General features: G+C 34.3%; 2 protein-coding genes across 7 annotated transcripts in view; one reads left to right on the forward strand and one right to left on the reverse strand.

Moving 5' to 3' along the window:
- Positions 1 to 7,952, forward strand: part of LOC136041591 (uncharacterized) — a 98,386-nt gene extending 90,434 nt beyond the window's left edge. For all 3 annotated transcript variants that reach the window (XM_065726288.1, XM_065726291.1, XM_065726289.1), the window contains exon 6: positions 463 to 7,952. In XM_065726288.1, the coding sequence (XP_065582360.1) occupies positions 463 to 895 (433 nt within the window). In that variant the 3' untranslated portion in view covers positions 896 to 7,952. The remainder of the gene's footprint in view (positions 1 to 462) is intronic.
- A 4,302-nt stretch (positions 7,953 to 12,254) lies between these two features.
- Positions 12,255 to 17,165, reverse strand: part of LOC136041592 (uncharacterized) — a 53,944-nt gene continuing 49,033 nt past the window's right edge. For all 4 annotated transcript variants that reach the window (XR_010621061.1, XR_010621060.1, XM_065726292.1 and 1 more), the window contains exon 4: positions 12,255 to 12,514. Coding sequence is in view for 2 of the 4 variants with exons in the window: in XM_065726292.1 (XP_065582364.1) it covers positions 12,281 to 12,514 (234 nt within the window). In the remaining 2 variants the exon portion in view is untranslated. The remainder of the gene's footprint in view (positions 12,515 to 17,165) is intronic.

Below are 17,165 nucleotides of genomic sequence, written 5' to 3' on the forward strand. Positions count from 1 at the left end.
TTTACAGTATCTTTTTGAATAGTTTTTTTTTATCTCTATTATTTGTGCTTTCTGATCCCCTAGTACCAAAGCCCCCGTTCCCTTCCACCTTTAGAAAGCTTTTCTCTTGACCCTTTCCCACTGTACCTTGCTGTTTTTCTCCCAAACAACAAAAAAGTGCTTCCGTCTGGGCCTGAACAGGACACCTACTCCATATAAAGCAAACCTAATATAAATTATCCATATAAAGCAAACCTAATGACGTGTAACGTCATGTTGTAATATCGTTGATAACTTTTTAGGACTGTGCAATTGGACCTTGTGTATATACGATCCAAAAAAACATATATGCCATTCAAGTGCAAGAATTTTTGATTCCCGTTCCCCCCTCCCTTGCTATTCTTTTATGCTTTGACGTATTACTAATTTTATTCGTTGCTTATTTATCTTTTGGGAGGACATGTCTGATTATTATTATTTTAGGGTACCTTTGACTTTGGCACGTGAAACAGATGCAAGTCGTCCACCCAGCTATCGATCACGGAGCAGTGCATCTACTCAACCCGGACCTAGCATGCGTCCACAAGGGATTAATCAAGTACCTCCAATGCACAGTCAAGAACCATCACAAATCAGTTACATTTCAGACTCTTCACAGACAACAACTGTAATAAACACCGAAGTTCCTATCACCCACCAGAGAACACAATCTGAACCGGCAGCCCGACCTAAGGAAAAGTCGAGGTTTAGTCTACCCAAGAGAAATAAAGCAAAGAAAGACAATAATATAGTGACGATTGTACAAACCCAAAACGGAAGTAGTGTGATTGTTGAGCCAGAGTTGTCATCTCCGTCGAATATTCAAGATATGCAAAGTTCTTCGCGGACTGAAGTTGAAATCCTTGCGCATTTATGACATATAATCTAAAGCCTTGTTTCAATCGGTGTTATTCTCGTTCAGCACCGCCATGTAAATTAACTCCTATCAATTTGTTTTATGTAATAAATTTACATCAATTGATCAATGTAATTAATTAATTAATTCCTTGACCATTATCATCGATTTTATGATTTAGAAATTCACTTTGGAAGCTACTGAATAAAATTAATTATGATTTATATAAATCGATTTTTATAAAGTTAATTATAGATTTTGGGAGGTAAACACTTTTTTTCTTTAAGTGAAGGGGAATTTCATCTTTTATGTGGGGCTTAACCGCGTCTTTAGGTGTCGGTAACTGTATATTACCTTTTATAGTTAATGATGAAAGAGAGGACTAATGGTCCGTTACCACTCCACTTGAAATGAACTATTCTTATTCATTCTACTTGAAACCAATAAGAATAAACTGAAAAAGAACAAGGTTAATTACAAGGCTTGTCTATGGGATTCGATGTCCCATGATGAAGAAATCTTTATTTTAATTAAAACTCCCCATTTGTCAAAAGAAAAGTCCAAAATATTAATTATTAACTTTAAAGTTGTATACTCCCTTCCCTTTTTTCTAAGTTATAGCATTGCCTTAATGATTTTTTTTTTTAGATTTATGACTGGCCTTTTTAAAACACGGTGTCAATTTAGTCAATATGCTTTAATCAATGTTTCCATGTACACCTAGGCGTACTTTTTTAATTTATTTTAAGAAAAAAGTTTTTCTCTCTCTTAAAATTAATTTAAGATAAACTTACGTTTGGTTCTAATGAGAACTATTATTCGATGTTAACAATTGGGCCAATACGACTTAAAAAATGAACCCCAGAATTTTGGTCAGAGTGTACCAGGACTGATCCGATTGTCTTGAAAAACAGGGGAAAACGATTTAGAAATAAAACATAAATATAACGCGTGGGATTCCAAAGAGACTCGGGTCTGTTCTTTCAAAGATGCATCAAATTGACTTCTACACTCACAAAGGGCTTTTACAGGGTAAAAACGTTTTTTAGGCCCCATTTAGCATGAGATAGGGTATGGCATGAGACTAATAAATTAAATAGTTTAATTTTAGTGTAAATATTATTTTAGTATAAATAGTGGATATAAATAACTAAATTAACCTTAGTATATAAATGGTTTAAAAGACTAATCTTAGGAGTCGAATGGCCTAAGTTTTTCATTGGTCTCCAAACGAATGAATTACATAGGATATGTGGCTTTTCTTTGAAATTGAATTTACATAGAAATTTTTCATTAAAATTAAGGTGCTAAATTTTTGCATGAATCTAGGGCAAAAAAAAATTAGGACGTCCTGTAATAGGGTGGGATTCCTTCCACCCTATTCCAGGACGTACTGATTTTTAGCCTCTGGTGCTTTGTCAGCCTCAGGGGCTTGTCGCTACGATAAGTTGTCAGTAGTAGGAGTAACAGAAGGTTACCAAACACTGGTCTAAATACAAAAAAAAACTAGTCTTAAACTACAGTATAGTTTGTCATAATTTAAACCAGCATTACTAAAATATTAGCATTTCAATATTGCTGATACTCAAGCTTCAGTATGAATTCATGACACCAAAGATAACACATTATCTTGATATTCTTATCTTGATACATTCATATTTGGAGACATTCATACTTGGGAAAAAGAGCTTTTGACACAGGAATCATTTTTGACGTATCTGTTACTCTCTGTTATTCAGGTAGTTAAGATTAGCAATCTAAAATTTATTGGAATTAGCTGAAACTTGTTCTGGAACAATAACCAGAATTCTTGTTTTCAGGAATTTTTCTAACTCAAAACGGAGACTACATAAGGCAGGTCTAGGTTAGAGTAGGAAAATGTTGGTAGGTTTAGTAGACTAGTTATCTGATCTGCTATTGGTCAAAAAGTTAAGATTCTTTTCACGGCCGGATTTAAAGCTTTGTCGCATCCGTGCGTTTTTGTCGCTCCGTTTTTGCGAGATTTTCGGAGAAATCCCCGTAAATTCAGGGTTAATGGAAGCACTGGACAGAATGCAACTGATGAGCCAAAAGTAAAGAAAGAGAGGTGACACCGAACTGTCAGCTCCCATTCTTGTGAGACATCTGACAGTTTATAAGACGCCCCGGAATTCCTGTGTTGTTTTAAAATCACTTTTCTGGGAATAGGCAGCGCGGTGGCGGAGTGCATATGACACTTTTTCAGAGCAGTCCAGTTTTTGTTAAGAAAAAAAATCACTGTGATAGTTTATTGCGCCCCCTGGCATTGTGCACCCCTAGGCCTGGGCTTATTGGTAAATCATGGCCTGGTTTTTTAGCCTCCCTTGAAATTTTAAGTGCACGAGAAGACACGTATGCTGCAGTTTAGGGTAATTAATTATTTAAAGGACCTAATACGACAGATTTTAGGTATTATCAAGATAATGTGTTATCTTTGGTGTCATGAATTCAAAGTGAAGCTTGAGTATCAGCGATATTGAAATGCTAATATTTTAGTAATGTTAGTTTAAATTATGATAAACTATACTGTAGTTTAAGACTAGTTTTTTTTTGTATTTAGACCAGTGGTTGGTAATCTTATGTAGATAAAAATCAGCCAAATTGAGCGAAATGGGTGATTTCGGATCTCATAAAGTACAAATTTAAACTAAATTTCGCCTCAGAAAATACAAACTGTTTTAGGAAGAAATAGTGATAGAAGATGGCAAATTAAATTGATGATTCTTTCTTACTCAAGCTTTCGAATCAGTCCTGTATTCGAGTACGAGCAAACACATTTGGTACGAAATTTTTAATGATAAATGAATAATATATAAGTAATAATGAATAAATGGATAATAAGTTCATACGAATTCGTTTCACATCCCCTTATTTGAGAAAGTGTTTCTCCAAACTCCTCCTTTTTGTGTTTTGACCCAAAAACATTTTGTTCCTTTTGTCCAATTAAAGCTTTACGCATAAAATCCAATCATTTCTTTTTTTTACCGATCTACTTTTTTGTGTCATGAATTAATATTGAAGCTTATGCGTCAGCGATACAAAAAAAAAAAACGATTTTGAAACAAAGCGCCACTGGAAAAAATGGCGGTTTCTGGATATTCCGGTAACACAACCTCAACTTCACAAAGAAATAAGACTTATAATTCAGATTTTCGGAAGCCATAACGGCTTTATTGTTAAAGTACCTGATGAGATGTTAATTTAGTACGTTGATAATGGTGTTTGCTGATAATAAAAATTACACTGAAAACTCTCTTTCATCAACACTAATTATGTTTTTTGATAAATTATTCTATACCCTTTGAAGTTCTTGAGACATAACAGATACGACCTTTTAACAACCTTGATCGACATAGTATCTTACGATTTAGTTCAATCACCCTAATCATTATCCAAGTTATTCATTTGTCTTCTTATGAATAAAAGTGCACATGATATGTTTTGTTTTAAATTGAGTTTTATTTTGAAATATTCTTTAAAATTCAGGGGCCAAAACTTTGCACTCATCTAGGGCCAAAAGGAAAACAGGCTGCTCTCGAGTGGTTTGTTTGGGTAAATTAGTTAAACTTCATTCCACACTGGAATATCTCTTCTCCTAATTCTAACATAACAAACCTCAAATTAAAGCTACGGATCCTCCACACTAGATAAATAAAAACCTGATAAAAAAATTAAACATATTACAGTTGTTTTTTTGTTGTTGTTGTTTTTCCTTTTTACTAAAAATAGTTTTTTTAGGTTAAAAAATTTAAGAATATGGCACTGGACTTAACGATTCTTAACGGCGGTGCTGATCTCCGTTTCCTGGCCCTTTAGCCATGAAGTACAATGGGGTGGGGGAGGAGGGTCATATGATTCCTAAATTATGGTAATATGAAATACTCCGTAGGCTATTGAAAAACCCCTTCACCCGAAATGGGTGTCTCCTCGCATTGTATGATAACTCAACCCTCTGGAAAAAGTGACATGACTGTCAATTTCCATTATCAGATGTAAATTTGCAGAGCCTAGGGGTTTCTCCCCCAACAATGGCATGAAGTTTATGAGATTTATATGACATTTCGGATTTTTCTTTTTTATATTTCGTAAGTAAATATGTAAATATATAATTGACGTGAGTTAATATGTCCCTGTTTGCATGCATCACATTCGTATTCATTATCCGATATTGTTAGGTTCATTATAAATTAATTCCCAATTATTTTATCTAAGAGTTCTTAAGATCTACCGTCTATCAACTTAAAAGTAAACTTTAAATAAATTACTTAATAACATGGATTAATTTCTAGTAAATAAAAAAATGTTTTGCAGGGAAGGGCAAAGTAGATAATAAAAATAAGGTTTATTCGTTTCAGTTTCTAATTCTAACTGGGGGGGTAATCAGGATTCAAAGTTGGATGTTAAGTAATACTACGAGTTACGCGTGTCAGCATCGATTTATCTCGATGTCGAGCCTAGAAAATATTAGCTATATAAATAATATGGTAAAATTCAGGATTCTATTTTTAGAATAAAGCTGTAAATATATTATGAATCATAATAAATTATTAATCATTAGTTTCTAAAATTTATTATTTATAAATTAAAAAGTAAGCTTTCAATATAAACGATTTAATTGATAACATAAATTATTTCTTATTAGTATCAGGTTATAAATTAGCTATAAGCAAGAGCAAAGCAAGAAATTAATTAAGTCGATGGGGGGGGGGGTGTCGTCCTGGTTACATGGTAGGATCAATCAGACATGTCCGAATACATTTACTTCGAGGGCGATCCTCAAAACACATAAACTAGATAATATGGGAAAATTTAAAAAAAAAAAAAACACTTTAGTCCTCTTTGGGCTTCGAGGGGAACCCCCTCCCTTTGTACGTTTATGCTATTAATGTTCGGTTACCATTTTTACAACTATTACTAAAATGAGTGTGTTGTTCTTAAGGGGGTGGGGTCTCAGACGTGCTGTATCTCTTCTTCTGGCTGTGTTCTTAGTTATAGGAAATGACTGTCTAGATCATATTTTATTGCATTTGTCTTTGTTGATATTGCAACAGCCGAATAATGGTTTTAAGTGTATAAATGAAGTTAATTTTTTTTATCTGCGTTTATATTTACTTTCAAAAGATTGTTGGTTCAATTTACTTCTTAGTTATTTTCTTTCTGTTCACTTTCAAACATGAGCTACTACTTACTCCGGCTTCAATTAAATGGACAAGGGGGGTGGGGGAGTGCCCCTAGATTTTTGTCTCCCGCCCCACTCTACATCTTGAAATTAATCTTTTTGGTATTTTTATAAAAAAAACAACTAAAAAAGACATCAAATTTGCCCTCCCACATGTACTTTAAAGAAATTTTTTATTTTGCCCCCCCCCCCCCCATATTTTTGTGTTTTAAATGAAAAAAATATAAAATTCAGAAATCATGTTTTTTTTCTTAATTTGAAGGAGCCCAGCAACTATCTTAGGGTAAGATTTTAGTTCCTTTTTTTCCATTCCAAAACTTTGGCTATTAAAGATTAGGAAACTTTGGAAAGGCTTGCACGATGCATCACACGAGTTTTCGATAGCTGAACTACTGAAATCGAAAAGAATCGAATTATTTGTGAAAAAAATTCAAGAAGTATAATTTATACATGCACTCGCTAGTGTCTCTAGTAGTGTGTTGGAGCATGCCTCATCTCATTTATCGGCTTGACTATAACTTCCCCGAATGTAATCTATACAAGCTAAATATAAATACTTTTCCGACAACTTGTTAAGTAAAACGGTAAAGACAAACAGACGAATAACGACATCAATCAGTATAGCTTACTCAAAAATCCTTTAGTGCTACATTTGTTGGTAGCATTGAACTTGTGTAATTTCATCTTAGTACTACAAAAATCCCATTGTAATCTATCAAAGATACAATAACCACTTATCCGACAACTTGTTAAGTGAAACGATATAGATAACTAGACGAATAACGACACGAATCACGTGTACCTAACTGTAAACATATTTGTGCCACATTTTGCACGTTTTATAATTACACATAATGTGGTGTGCCACATTTTAGAATTACTGTCCCTTCTTGTTCTCTGCATACAATTTCATAAGTTTTTTTTTTCATTTTTGAAAAAGTAAAATTTTTGTTGATACATGACTTCTGGGGTAAGGAGTTGTAGCTTTTTTGATACCTAATCCAGGCTGTTTCAATCAGTAACCCCCTTAGTCTCTGACATTATTTACATCTCGTGAAGGGTAGGGACAAATAATCGCACTTGTCGAATAAGTAGTCTTGGGGTGCCCGAAAGCACTGAAGTAGGTGACAGGGATTTCTTTTCTTGTATGTTTTGATATTAAAGGAAACTTTTTGAGGATTTTAAAAGTAACTGCTACCCTTTATCAGTCGAACCCACATTTTTTAAATGTCAGGCTAAAACAACTAGCTTTATTTTTTGTGTCCGTGCAGACTAAAGGCTATAAATTAAGGTGCAAGCGCTTCTAGTGACGTCGGAATGAATTCCAAGGGTGAATTTAGAACAATTCTCGTAAGGTTGTCGAAAATGATACATAGCCTAAATGCTAGTTTATAATTTCAACAAAATTGCATAGCCTATTATTAAGGAGATACGAGATTGCTGTGCAAGAATCAAAGGGGTTAGGGTCTGTGGGATCCTGCCTTAAGCTTCGTAGCTTTCAAATATTTTTCCCCTCTCTGATATGCTCTCCCTGTGGAGCACAGTGGCTTAATGCTCTGTTTGTCACTATTGAGCCCAAAGATCTATCCTAATGCTGCGTGGATTGGACGATAGACCTGCTACCTATCGCTTAAAAAAAGACCCAGCAAGTCAAATGTGGATTCGATGTTCTATGCACCATCAAATGGCTTTGAAGAATCTAATATGACCCTTTTTCTCAAACTTCTTATGTATAATCTTCTAAGCTTACTTAATGATAAGCTTTTGGGATGTTAAAGACCCAAGCGTTTTACTTTGGGATGTTAAAGGCCCAAGAGGTTAAAGTTTCAATATTTCTACCTGACATTTAAAAAAAAAAAAAAAACAAAAAAAAACCAACAAGCATCCTTTAAGCTTTCGTTAAATATAAGAAGATGCACAAATAAATATGAAAAATTGTTATTAATTATCTGTCCCATTGCTCAGGGGTGCCAATTTGCAAAAACATGGTTTCGGGGGAGGGGGAAAGAAATTTTTCCTCAATTTGTTTTAATAAAAATCAAAAAGTATGTATTCTTCAAAACCTAAGGTGAGGGGGTAATTTTACAGTGTTATGTTTTCTTTAAATTAAAAAACAAAAACCAATTTAAAAAAAATAGGAGATGGGAGCAATCCCCCTCCCGAATGGCACCCCTGTAAGGACAGCAGCCTAAAATTCAACAATCTCACAAGATTTTTTTTTAGATCCCAGGGTCAGCACTGAAATCCCAAGACGAAAGTGGGAATACCTAGGAGGGGTAGCCCTGTCTATTTATTTTCTTATATCTTAGGCAGTGTTTCGGATTTTGAATTCTGTTAGTCGATCAAATTTTTAAGGGCTCTCAACTTTTATTTTCCTTATTGTGTTTAGCAAACTTCGCAAGTTTGAATTATACTAGTCAGTATATTTCTGTAAAGAGTGTTTCTACTAATTTGTTTTTTTTTTATTTAAAGTTTCTTTATTGAAGTGTTTGTTTTTGGTATGCTATTTGCTGTATTTAATATAACTGAAAGTTTTTAATCGTCTTATTTGAATAGGGTATAAAAAAATTGATTGTGCATTATTCCTGCTCCAAAAACTACCGTCATTTCAGTAATTTTATTTCAGAAAGCTTCATTTCAATTACTTTCGATTTACGTCTTTTAAGTGATCGAAGATATTAGATAAATTATAAGTATCAGTAATACTGAAAAATAAAAATGAATGGAGAAAATCATCAGAGAAAAATTTAGCACTTTATTTGAGGAACATAAAAAATGGTGAAAATCGATAATAATGGTAACAAAACATGAGGAAAATAAGCTTAAAACATAAAAGCTTGTTAAAGAGGAGAAACTGGAAGAAAAATACCACAGAGAAGCTAGCTATTAGCAAACTAACCCGTATTAAGGGGAAAAAATATAAAGAATTAAGACGAAAACATCCTTTGCATTAGAGTAAGTTTCTGGCAAACCACGGGTTACATTTTAAACCGTGTTTTCAGTTGGCTTTTCACGGACAAAACACAAAATGGATCAAATAATTGAAGATCTCATATTTCAATAATATTTTGAAATAATAGTTTCCTTGGAGTTACCTCCAAGGAAATTAGTTAACAATAGTTTCTTTTGCAGTATATTTGAAAACCGCGTATTTCAATATATTTGTATTCAGTATATTTGAAAACCGAATAATATCAAACAGTTCGTGGTAACGAACTGTACTAAGGAGCGACCCGGCTCAATAGTTAACAAGACTATAAAAAACATAATTTTGATGCTAAAAGATACATCAAAAGAATCGGATTTTCATGCTGATTTTAAATATATAAGTTTCATCAAATTTAGTCTTTGTCATCAAAAGTTACGAGCCTGAGAAAATTTGCCTTACTTTGGAAAATAGGGGAAAACACACCCTAAAAGCCATAGAATTACTTAACGAAAATCACACCATCGCATTCAACGTATCAGAGAACCCTACAGCGAAAATTTCAAGCTCCTATCTACAAAAATGTGGAATTTCGTATTTTTTGCCAGAAGACATATCACGGGTGCGTGTTTATTTGTTTTTTTCTTTTTCCCAGGGGTCATCGTATCGACCAAGTGGTCCTAGAATGTCGCAAGAGGGCTCATTCTAACGGAAATGAAAAGTTCCAGTGCCCTTTTTAAGTGACCAAAAAATTGGAGGGCACCTAGGCCCCCTCCCACGCTCATTTTTTCCAAAAGTTAACGGATCAAAATTTTGAGATAGCCATTTTGTTCCGCATAGTCGAAAACCATAAGAACTATGTCTTTGGGGATGACTTACTCCCCCACAGTCCCTGGGGGAGGGGCTGCAAGTTACAAAGTTTGACCAGTAGTATTACAGTAATGTTTATTGGGAACTGTACAGACGTTTTCAGGGGAATTTTGTTGGTTTGGGAGTGGGGTTGAGGGGAGGGAGCTATGTGGAGAATCTTTTCTTGGAGGAATATATCATGGGGGAAGAGAAATTCAATGAAAAGGGCGCGGGATTTTCTAGCATTACTGTAAAAGAAACAATGAAAAAGTTTTTTTTCAATTGAAACTAAGGAGTAGCATTAAAACTTGAAATGAACAGAGATTATTACGCATATGAGGGGTTCTAAAAATGCTTTAGCATAAAGAGCGAGGTATTTAGGAGGAGATAAATACCTCGTTCTTTATGCTAAAGTATTTTTAGTAATTTCAACTATTTATTCTACGGAATTTCTGATTCAGGGTTATTCTTATAGAATTGGGACAAAACTTAAAATTTAGTGTATGGAGCGACGTATTAACGAGGGAACAAAGCCCCTCATATACATAATAAAAACATAAGAGAATAATAGTTTGTTACGTAAATTTATTCTTAAGTTACGTATATTTTTTACTAATAAAAACGTTCGTTAAAAATTAAAAGTTCCAGTTGCCTTTTTAAGCTACCGAAAAATTGGAGGGCAACTAGGTCTCCTTCCCCACCCCTTATTTCTCAATATCGTCTGATCAAAACTAAGAGAAAGCCATTTAGCCAAAAAAAGAATTAATATGCAAATTTATTTTAATAATTTATGTGCGGAGAGCCAAAATCAAACATGGATTAATTTAAAAACGTTCAGAAATTAAATAAAAAAATGTTTTTTTTTAACTGAAAGTAAGGAGCGACATTGAGAATTAAAACGAACAGAAATTACTCCGTATGTGAAATGGGTTGTCCCCTCCGCAATCCCTCGCTCTTTATGCTAAAGTTTGACTCTTTGCCACAATTCTAAGTATTAACGAGGGAACAAAGCCCCTCATATACATAATAAAAACATAAGAGAATAATAGTTTGTTACGTAAATTTATTCTTAAGTTACGTATATTTTTTACTAATAAAAACGTTCGTTAAAAATTAAAAGTTCCAGTTGCCTTTTTAAACAACCGAAAAATTGGAGGGCAACTAGGTCTCCTTCCCCACCCCTTATTTCTCAATATCGTCTGATCAAAACTAAGAGAAAGCCATTTAGCCAAAAAAAAGAATTAATATGCAAATTTATTTTAATAATTTATGTGCGGAGAGCCAAAATCAAACATGCATTAATTTAAAAACGTTCAGAAATTAAATAAAAAAAACAGTTTTTTTAACTGAAAGTAAGGAGCGACATTAAGAATTAAAACGAACAGAAATTACTCCGTATGTGAAATGGGTTGTCCCCTCCGCAATCCCTCGCTCTTTATGCTAAAGTTTGACTCTTTGCCACAATTCTAAGTTTTAAAACAATTAAAAACTTTAACGTAAAGAGCGACGTGAAGAGTTTTTTATTTTATTTAATACATCAAAAGAATCGGATTTTATGCTGATTTTAAATATATGAGTTTCATCAAACTTAGTCTTTCTCGTCAAAAGATACGAGCCTGAGAAAATTTATTCTGTTTTAGAAAATACGGAGAAACACCCCCTAAAAGTCATAGAATATTAACAAAAATCACACCATTGAAGTTTTATATTGTTTTAAAAAGTGGAACTGTGAAAAAGTATCAAACTTTAGCGTAAAGAGCGAGATGTTGAGGAGGGAACTGCCCTTTCCGGAATAATTTCTATTCGTTTCAATGCCGCTCCTTAACTTTAAGTTGAAAAAAACTTGTTTTTTTTTATTTAATTTAAACTAAACGAGACAGTGGCACCGGTTTGTGAAGATATAGGTGGGAGGGGATTTCATCCCCTGAAATTTAGTATAGGCAGTTTTGTTACTTTTTCAATGTTGTCGCGGATAATGTCTAAAATTAGGTATTTTTTCATGAAAGGGATGAATAATTCCCCCACCCTGCCATTGACTTACCTGAAAAGAAAACATGGCTTTATTGAACAGACTGAGGGGTTGAGCTTGACCCGCGAGCAAGGATTTTTTATGGGTGAAAGGGGGCCAGTAATAGAATAAAATATTGTATAATTTGGTTAAAAATTGCTAAGAGATTTGAGAAAGTTCAGGGTTTTGAGTAGTTGACTCAGGGCCCTCGACCCTGCGTGGTTTGAGAGAAGGGTATACCCTGCGCAATTCGTATTATGCCTGTCTATGTTAAGCTTTAACGCCGTTCCATACTTTAAGAAGAGAAAAAAAGAAAAAAAAAGTTTTCCTTTATTGTATAAGCTAAAGGGCTAAATACACATTTTTAGACTCGTAGGGCTAAGGGCTAAACACACTCGTAGAAAATATACACATTTTTATTGAAATTTACAAGGTCCTGTATAAAGTTTCATTCATAAAGCTTTGATCCGACTTGAGTGATATGATTTTCCTAATTCCCTCTAGTGATGTAACTGACTCTTGGAGCTGTTCAGATAAGGAGCTGATTCGATAAGGAGCAGATGTGACTGACTCTTGGTGCTGTTCAGACAAGGAGCGTTTAAAAAGAAGGAGAGGCCCTCCTAAAGCTCCTTGAAGCCAAAGTGCTGGCATCACAGCTGCCTTAAATATAAAAATAAATTATCAAAATTTGTTAGAGGAGTGTAGTGTTAGAGGTGCTAACATAGTGGGCTACATAGCTTGTATTGGGGTTAACGCCCCGATTTTGTTCAGACATTAGAGGGCTGCTGTGCGAGCGGTGTTGCATTGCGGTTAGTACCCCGTCTTTGCTTGGGTGTAAAAGGGTTGTTGTGTTAGAGGTGTTGTGTTTGGGAGTTAACACCCCGATTTTGTTAGTGTATTAGAGGATTGTCAAAGGACGGTCAATATTTATTGTGTTTACTAATAGTGACACAGTAAAAAGAGAGAAGCAGAACTAAAAAAAAGAAACTGATATTATATAGTGGTTAAAATTCCATACCGAATTTTAGCATAAAGACTGTCTTTAGAGATGATTCTCATACCATTTGATTAATTTGATAATTGTTAAATATTTTATATAATAATTGATAAATATGGGATTAATTTACTTTGATTAATTTATGGGATGAATAATAGCAAAAAACAAGCAACAACAGACAAAATGAAATAGAGCCATACAAAGTTAAACAGATATTGCATTCGGAGGCATGAAAAGGGGTAGTTAAGGAGGATGCTACAAATATCAGATTGCTCCAGTCAAGTGTTAAAGAAAGATAAACTCGTTTCTCTTCATTGTCTTTGAAATTGAGGAGCTAATTTCGTAAATTGTTGACACAAAAATTAATTCTGACAATTTGCCCCAAACCCTCGAGCAAAGGGTGATTTTTTCAAGGTTGTTCACTAGTGGCAGGGTTTGAAGTTGATAATGGTGCTGTGAGTGACCCTCAAAGAAATCAGGGGCTGTTTTATTCTAGATGAGATGTTTTATTTTAATTGGTCAAATTTTTATACGAGAATTAAAACTCAACGTAAGTTACGATGGACCAAGCGGGTGGGGGGCACTCCCAAGAAATATTATGAAGTGGAAATATTAAAAGGATGATTGTCATTCTCAAAGTATTTTTATGCGGATATTAATTTTGAACTTGAAAAACGATTGTGGGGGAGCAGTTTCTCTCGTATTTAAGAGAACCCTAGATCATGCTGTTATTTTTAAATGAGCCCTTTTTCTTCAGCCCTTAAAATGCCTGAGTTAAGCTTTGGCGTAAAGAGTGACCGTTAAAAGGGCGGGAGCTCCCCTGATTTTGGGTTACCCTGGATATGGCGTTTGAAATGAACAAAACTACAAATGACAAGAAGAAACGCTAAAACTTTCGTAGTTTGTCCGAGATTGCATTAAAATATAAGAAATGATTCCAAAATTAAAGCAAATATTAATTTAGCAATTTAAATCTGTATTAAGGAAACGATCTTATGCTAACATGCATTTTGTTTATGTTAAAACGAATGCATTCATTTATTAAATAGTAAATACACTATACAGCACTATACAGCATATAAAACACCATGTAAAAACAAAATTTCCTTAAGTTAACTTGTTGGGGAAAATACAAGAGTAATTTTACTGATAAATAAGCTGCATGGATCTGGGACTGTCGGGAATGTTAAAAATGAAATAAATAACGACGAAGACCACACTGCTTTTCCGTTACAAACACCAAAAACAAGAAGAACAATAGGGAATTTTTTAATACAGTGGGAAACAAATTAGAATGAATATTTCGGCCCGCCAAGGGCCGTCCTCAGCAATACAAATAAGAAAAAACAACTTACGAGAGGATAAAACTAAAAGGAACAGTTTTTCAAAACAGTCCCAGCATCCTTACCTCAGTGAAGTTCAACCAGGACTCTTCCTGGTTGAACTTTGCTGAGGTAAGGATGCTGGGACTGTTTTGAAAAACTGTTCTTTTTAATTTTATTGATTTTATCGTCTCGTAAGTTGTTTTTTCTTATTTGTATTGCTGAGGACGGCCCTTGGCGGGCCGAAATATTCATTCTAATTTGTTTCCCACTGTCTTAAAAAATTCCCTATTGTTCTTTTTGTTTTTGGTGTTTGAAAACTGAACTTAAAGATAGATATTGTTTCATCCAGTAAATTTTGGCTGACCATTGGATATATTTCGAACAATTCTAGGATATCAGTATTTGTAAACTTTTATTCGAGTGTCTGATGGACTGCATTTTTACTTTTTTTTAGTGGTATGGTGATATCCTGACTTCTTTAAAACAAATTTATCTTTGAAATTGCTCTTTTCCAGTCGTACAAACCGATGCCGGAAAAAAGTTTTGGTAATGTAAAGATAGCATTTAAGTTCAATAACGCCATCTGTCTCAATAAATCGACAACTACCATTTGAATTTCTTTTAAGAGTTCTTGGATGACAGTATTCCCTGAACCACCGTAGAGAAATTATAAACATTACGATTATCTCCTATGTCAACCATTAGACAAAGCCGGACCGGGATGCTGCTCCTCCGGAGAAGTTTATAAACCAAGAGAAACATAAGCGACATTAAAATTTTTCCTGGGTAGACACGCATGTCGCATCGGTATTCTCAGCCTGGAGAACAGGAAAATGAATAAGACGAATGGACCGTCTAGGTGATAAAGAAGAATGCAATACGTTGAAGAGATAAAAAAGAAAAAGGAAAAATAATTGGTCTGGCTGCAATACTGCAAAAGGTAAAGATAACGTTGGTTTGAGAATGGAAAGAAAAACAAAGAATGAATTTATAAGGATTATCAAGGTAAAAATAAGTTTTGTTTGAACTATGCGATAACGTAATGACATTTGATTAATAAATTTGGCGTTTCTCATTTATATTTCAGTTGCATAGTTTTATCAGTTTTTCTCAAAGGGAAATTACGGGGTCAGCATGTATGCAGACTGGCAGCTAAATTGTAGTCGCTTCCTTTTTTCACATGTTTATTGATATTGGTTTGATTTTTATTTTATGTAGTACTTACAAGCTCATTAAGGAGATAACCAAATGCTAGTTTTTAAAATTTTGCCTCTTTGCTAAAAAAAAAAGGTGATGAGAGATACCCCTACCTCTGGCTCCAAACATGCCCTGGAAAAAAACCAAGTCTGATTAGCAACTGACAATAAACTTGGTAACTAGAATGATTAAATAAATTTAAATGAACTTGACGCAATTCTGAAACATTCCAAGTTTTATACCAAACTTGCACATAACCCAAAACTGGAAAGATAATGGAAAGAATGACAAGGGTTAACTTAATGAGTCATAAGAAAATGCTTCCTGATGAGAATTTTTACCTAATTTGCAATTTCGTGCCAGAAAATTTACAACAATAATAACAACAAGCGTTACTTTGTTTATAATACAAACACTATTCTTTTGATGTCCTTCAATTTTCTGGAATCTCACTAAGAATTTCACAACAAACAGTTCTTAACAGATGTTGGATATTTCCTTGGATAAAGCTATCCAATCAGTTATTAGAAGAAAATCAAAAGCCCTTACATCGAATTTCAAAGAACATTCTTATAACCCAAAAAAAGGAGTATAAAAGGCGAAAAATTCAAGGGAATATTTTTCCTTACCAAGAAGAAAAACGTTCTGACGCTCCATGGCGCAACATTACTATCTAAACCCTAGATCATTGTGAAACCTAATAGACAATCTGTGCTAAAACTATTAGGTTGCCTATTTGTGGTAAAACACATTTTATGGCAAATTTCAAATAGTTCCACCGCTTCGTAGATCACTCTCCCACTATTTATGAAATTGCGGCTATTTCCCTGTTTCAGCGTTGATCAGAAGCTATTACTGGAAATTTTCATATTTGATAAAATTTAATCCAAACCTGGATCCGCCTGAAACCTTTAGAAATCCTGGATCCGCTACTAAGTCCTAAGCCATACCAGTGAGATGGGAAAGTAGCGAACCACTTCGCCGACTCGTCCCCTTTGTTTCTGCTTTCGCAATCATAAATAATACACCATTTTCCATCGTTGATGGAGGAGCTGAGAAATATACAATGGATAGCTTAAACAAAGGGAATGGGAGGAGCTTTTATACGAGCTGAGACTGTAGTTGATAGATATTTTTTAGGATGATCGTCCTGTTTATATTTCTCTACAGGGCCCTGAACCTTCATTGGGAGTCTCTCTCGCAGGTAGTATTTATTCTTCAACCTTTAGAGCGATTCCTCACTTCAATAAGAACAAAGTATTCGAAAAATGGCTTGTTTTAAACTTGTACAAACCTGACATAATTAACCATGATTAACCGACTATAATTTATCGATTAATATGATTAACCGACTATAATTTAATTTATTTAATCATCCTCTGAAGAAACTACAAGACGTGGGTGCGTCCATTGCTTTGGGGAGGCTTGTATATGCCTCCTTTTTGGATACACTTCATGATGAGAGACAACTAAGCTGCTGTTTGAAAGTAATTTGCTACGCCAATTAGCATAAAGGTAATTTATAGGCTAGAAATCCGATAGGAAAATAAGAAATGTACCAATAAACCTCATCCAATGCTCTTTTCGACAATGATGCTCCGTACCAATGCATTTGAGCTTCACCCCACCTCATGCAATGTGGCCAGATATAGCCCCAGACCTTATACAAACATTCGCTGTTTTCTTTTTTTTCAATCGGCTTTGTTTGCATTAAATAAGTGGTTAGCACGATAGACTTGAAATCCTGAGGGCAGGGATTTGAGCCCTGGTGCTTCTGGTTATATGGAATGGA

The sequence above is a fragment of the Artemia franciscana genome, unplaced genomic scaffold (genome assembly GCF_032884065.1).
Source record: "Artemia franciscana unplaced genomic scaffold, ASM3288406v1 PGA_scaffold_30, whole genome shotgun sequence".
Taxonomy (NCBI): domain Eukaryota; kingdom Metazoa; phylum Arthropoda; class Branchiopoda; order Anostraca; family Artemiidae; genus Artemia; species Artemia franciscana.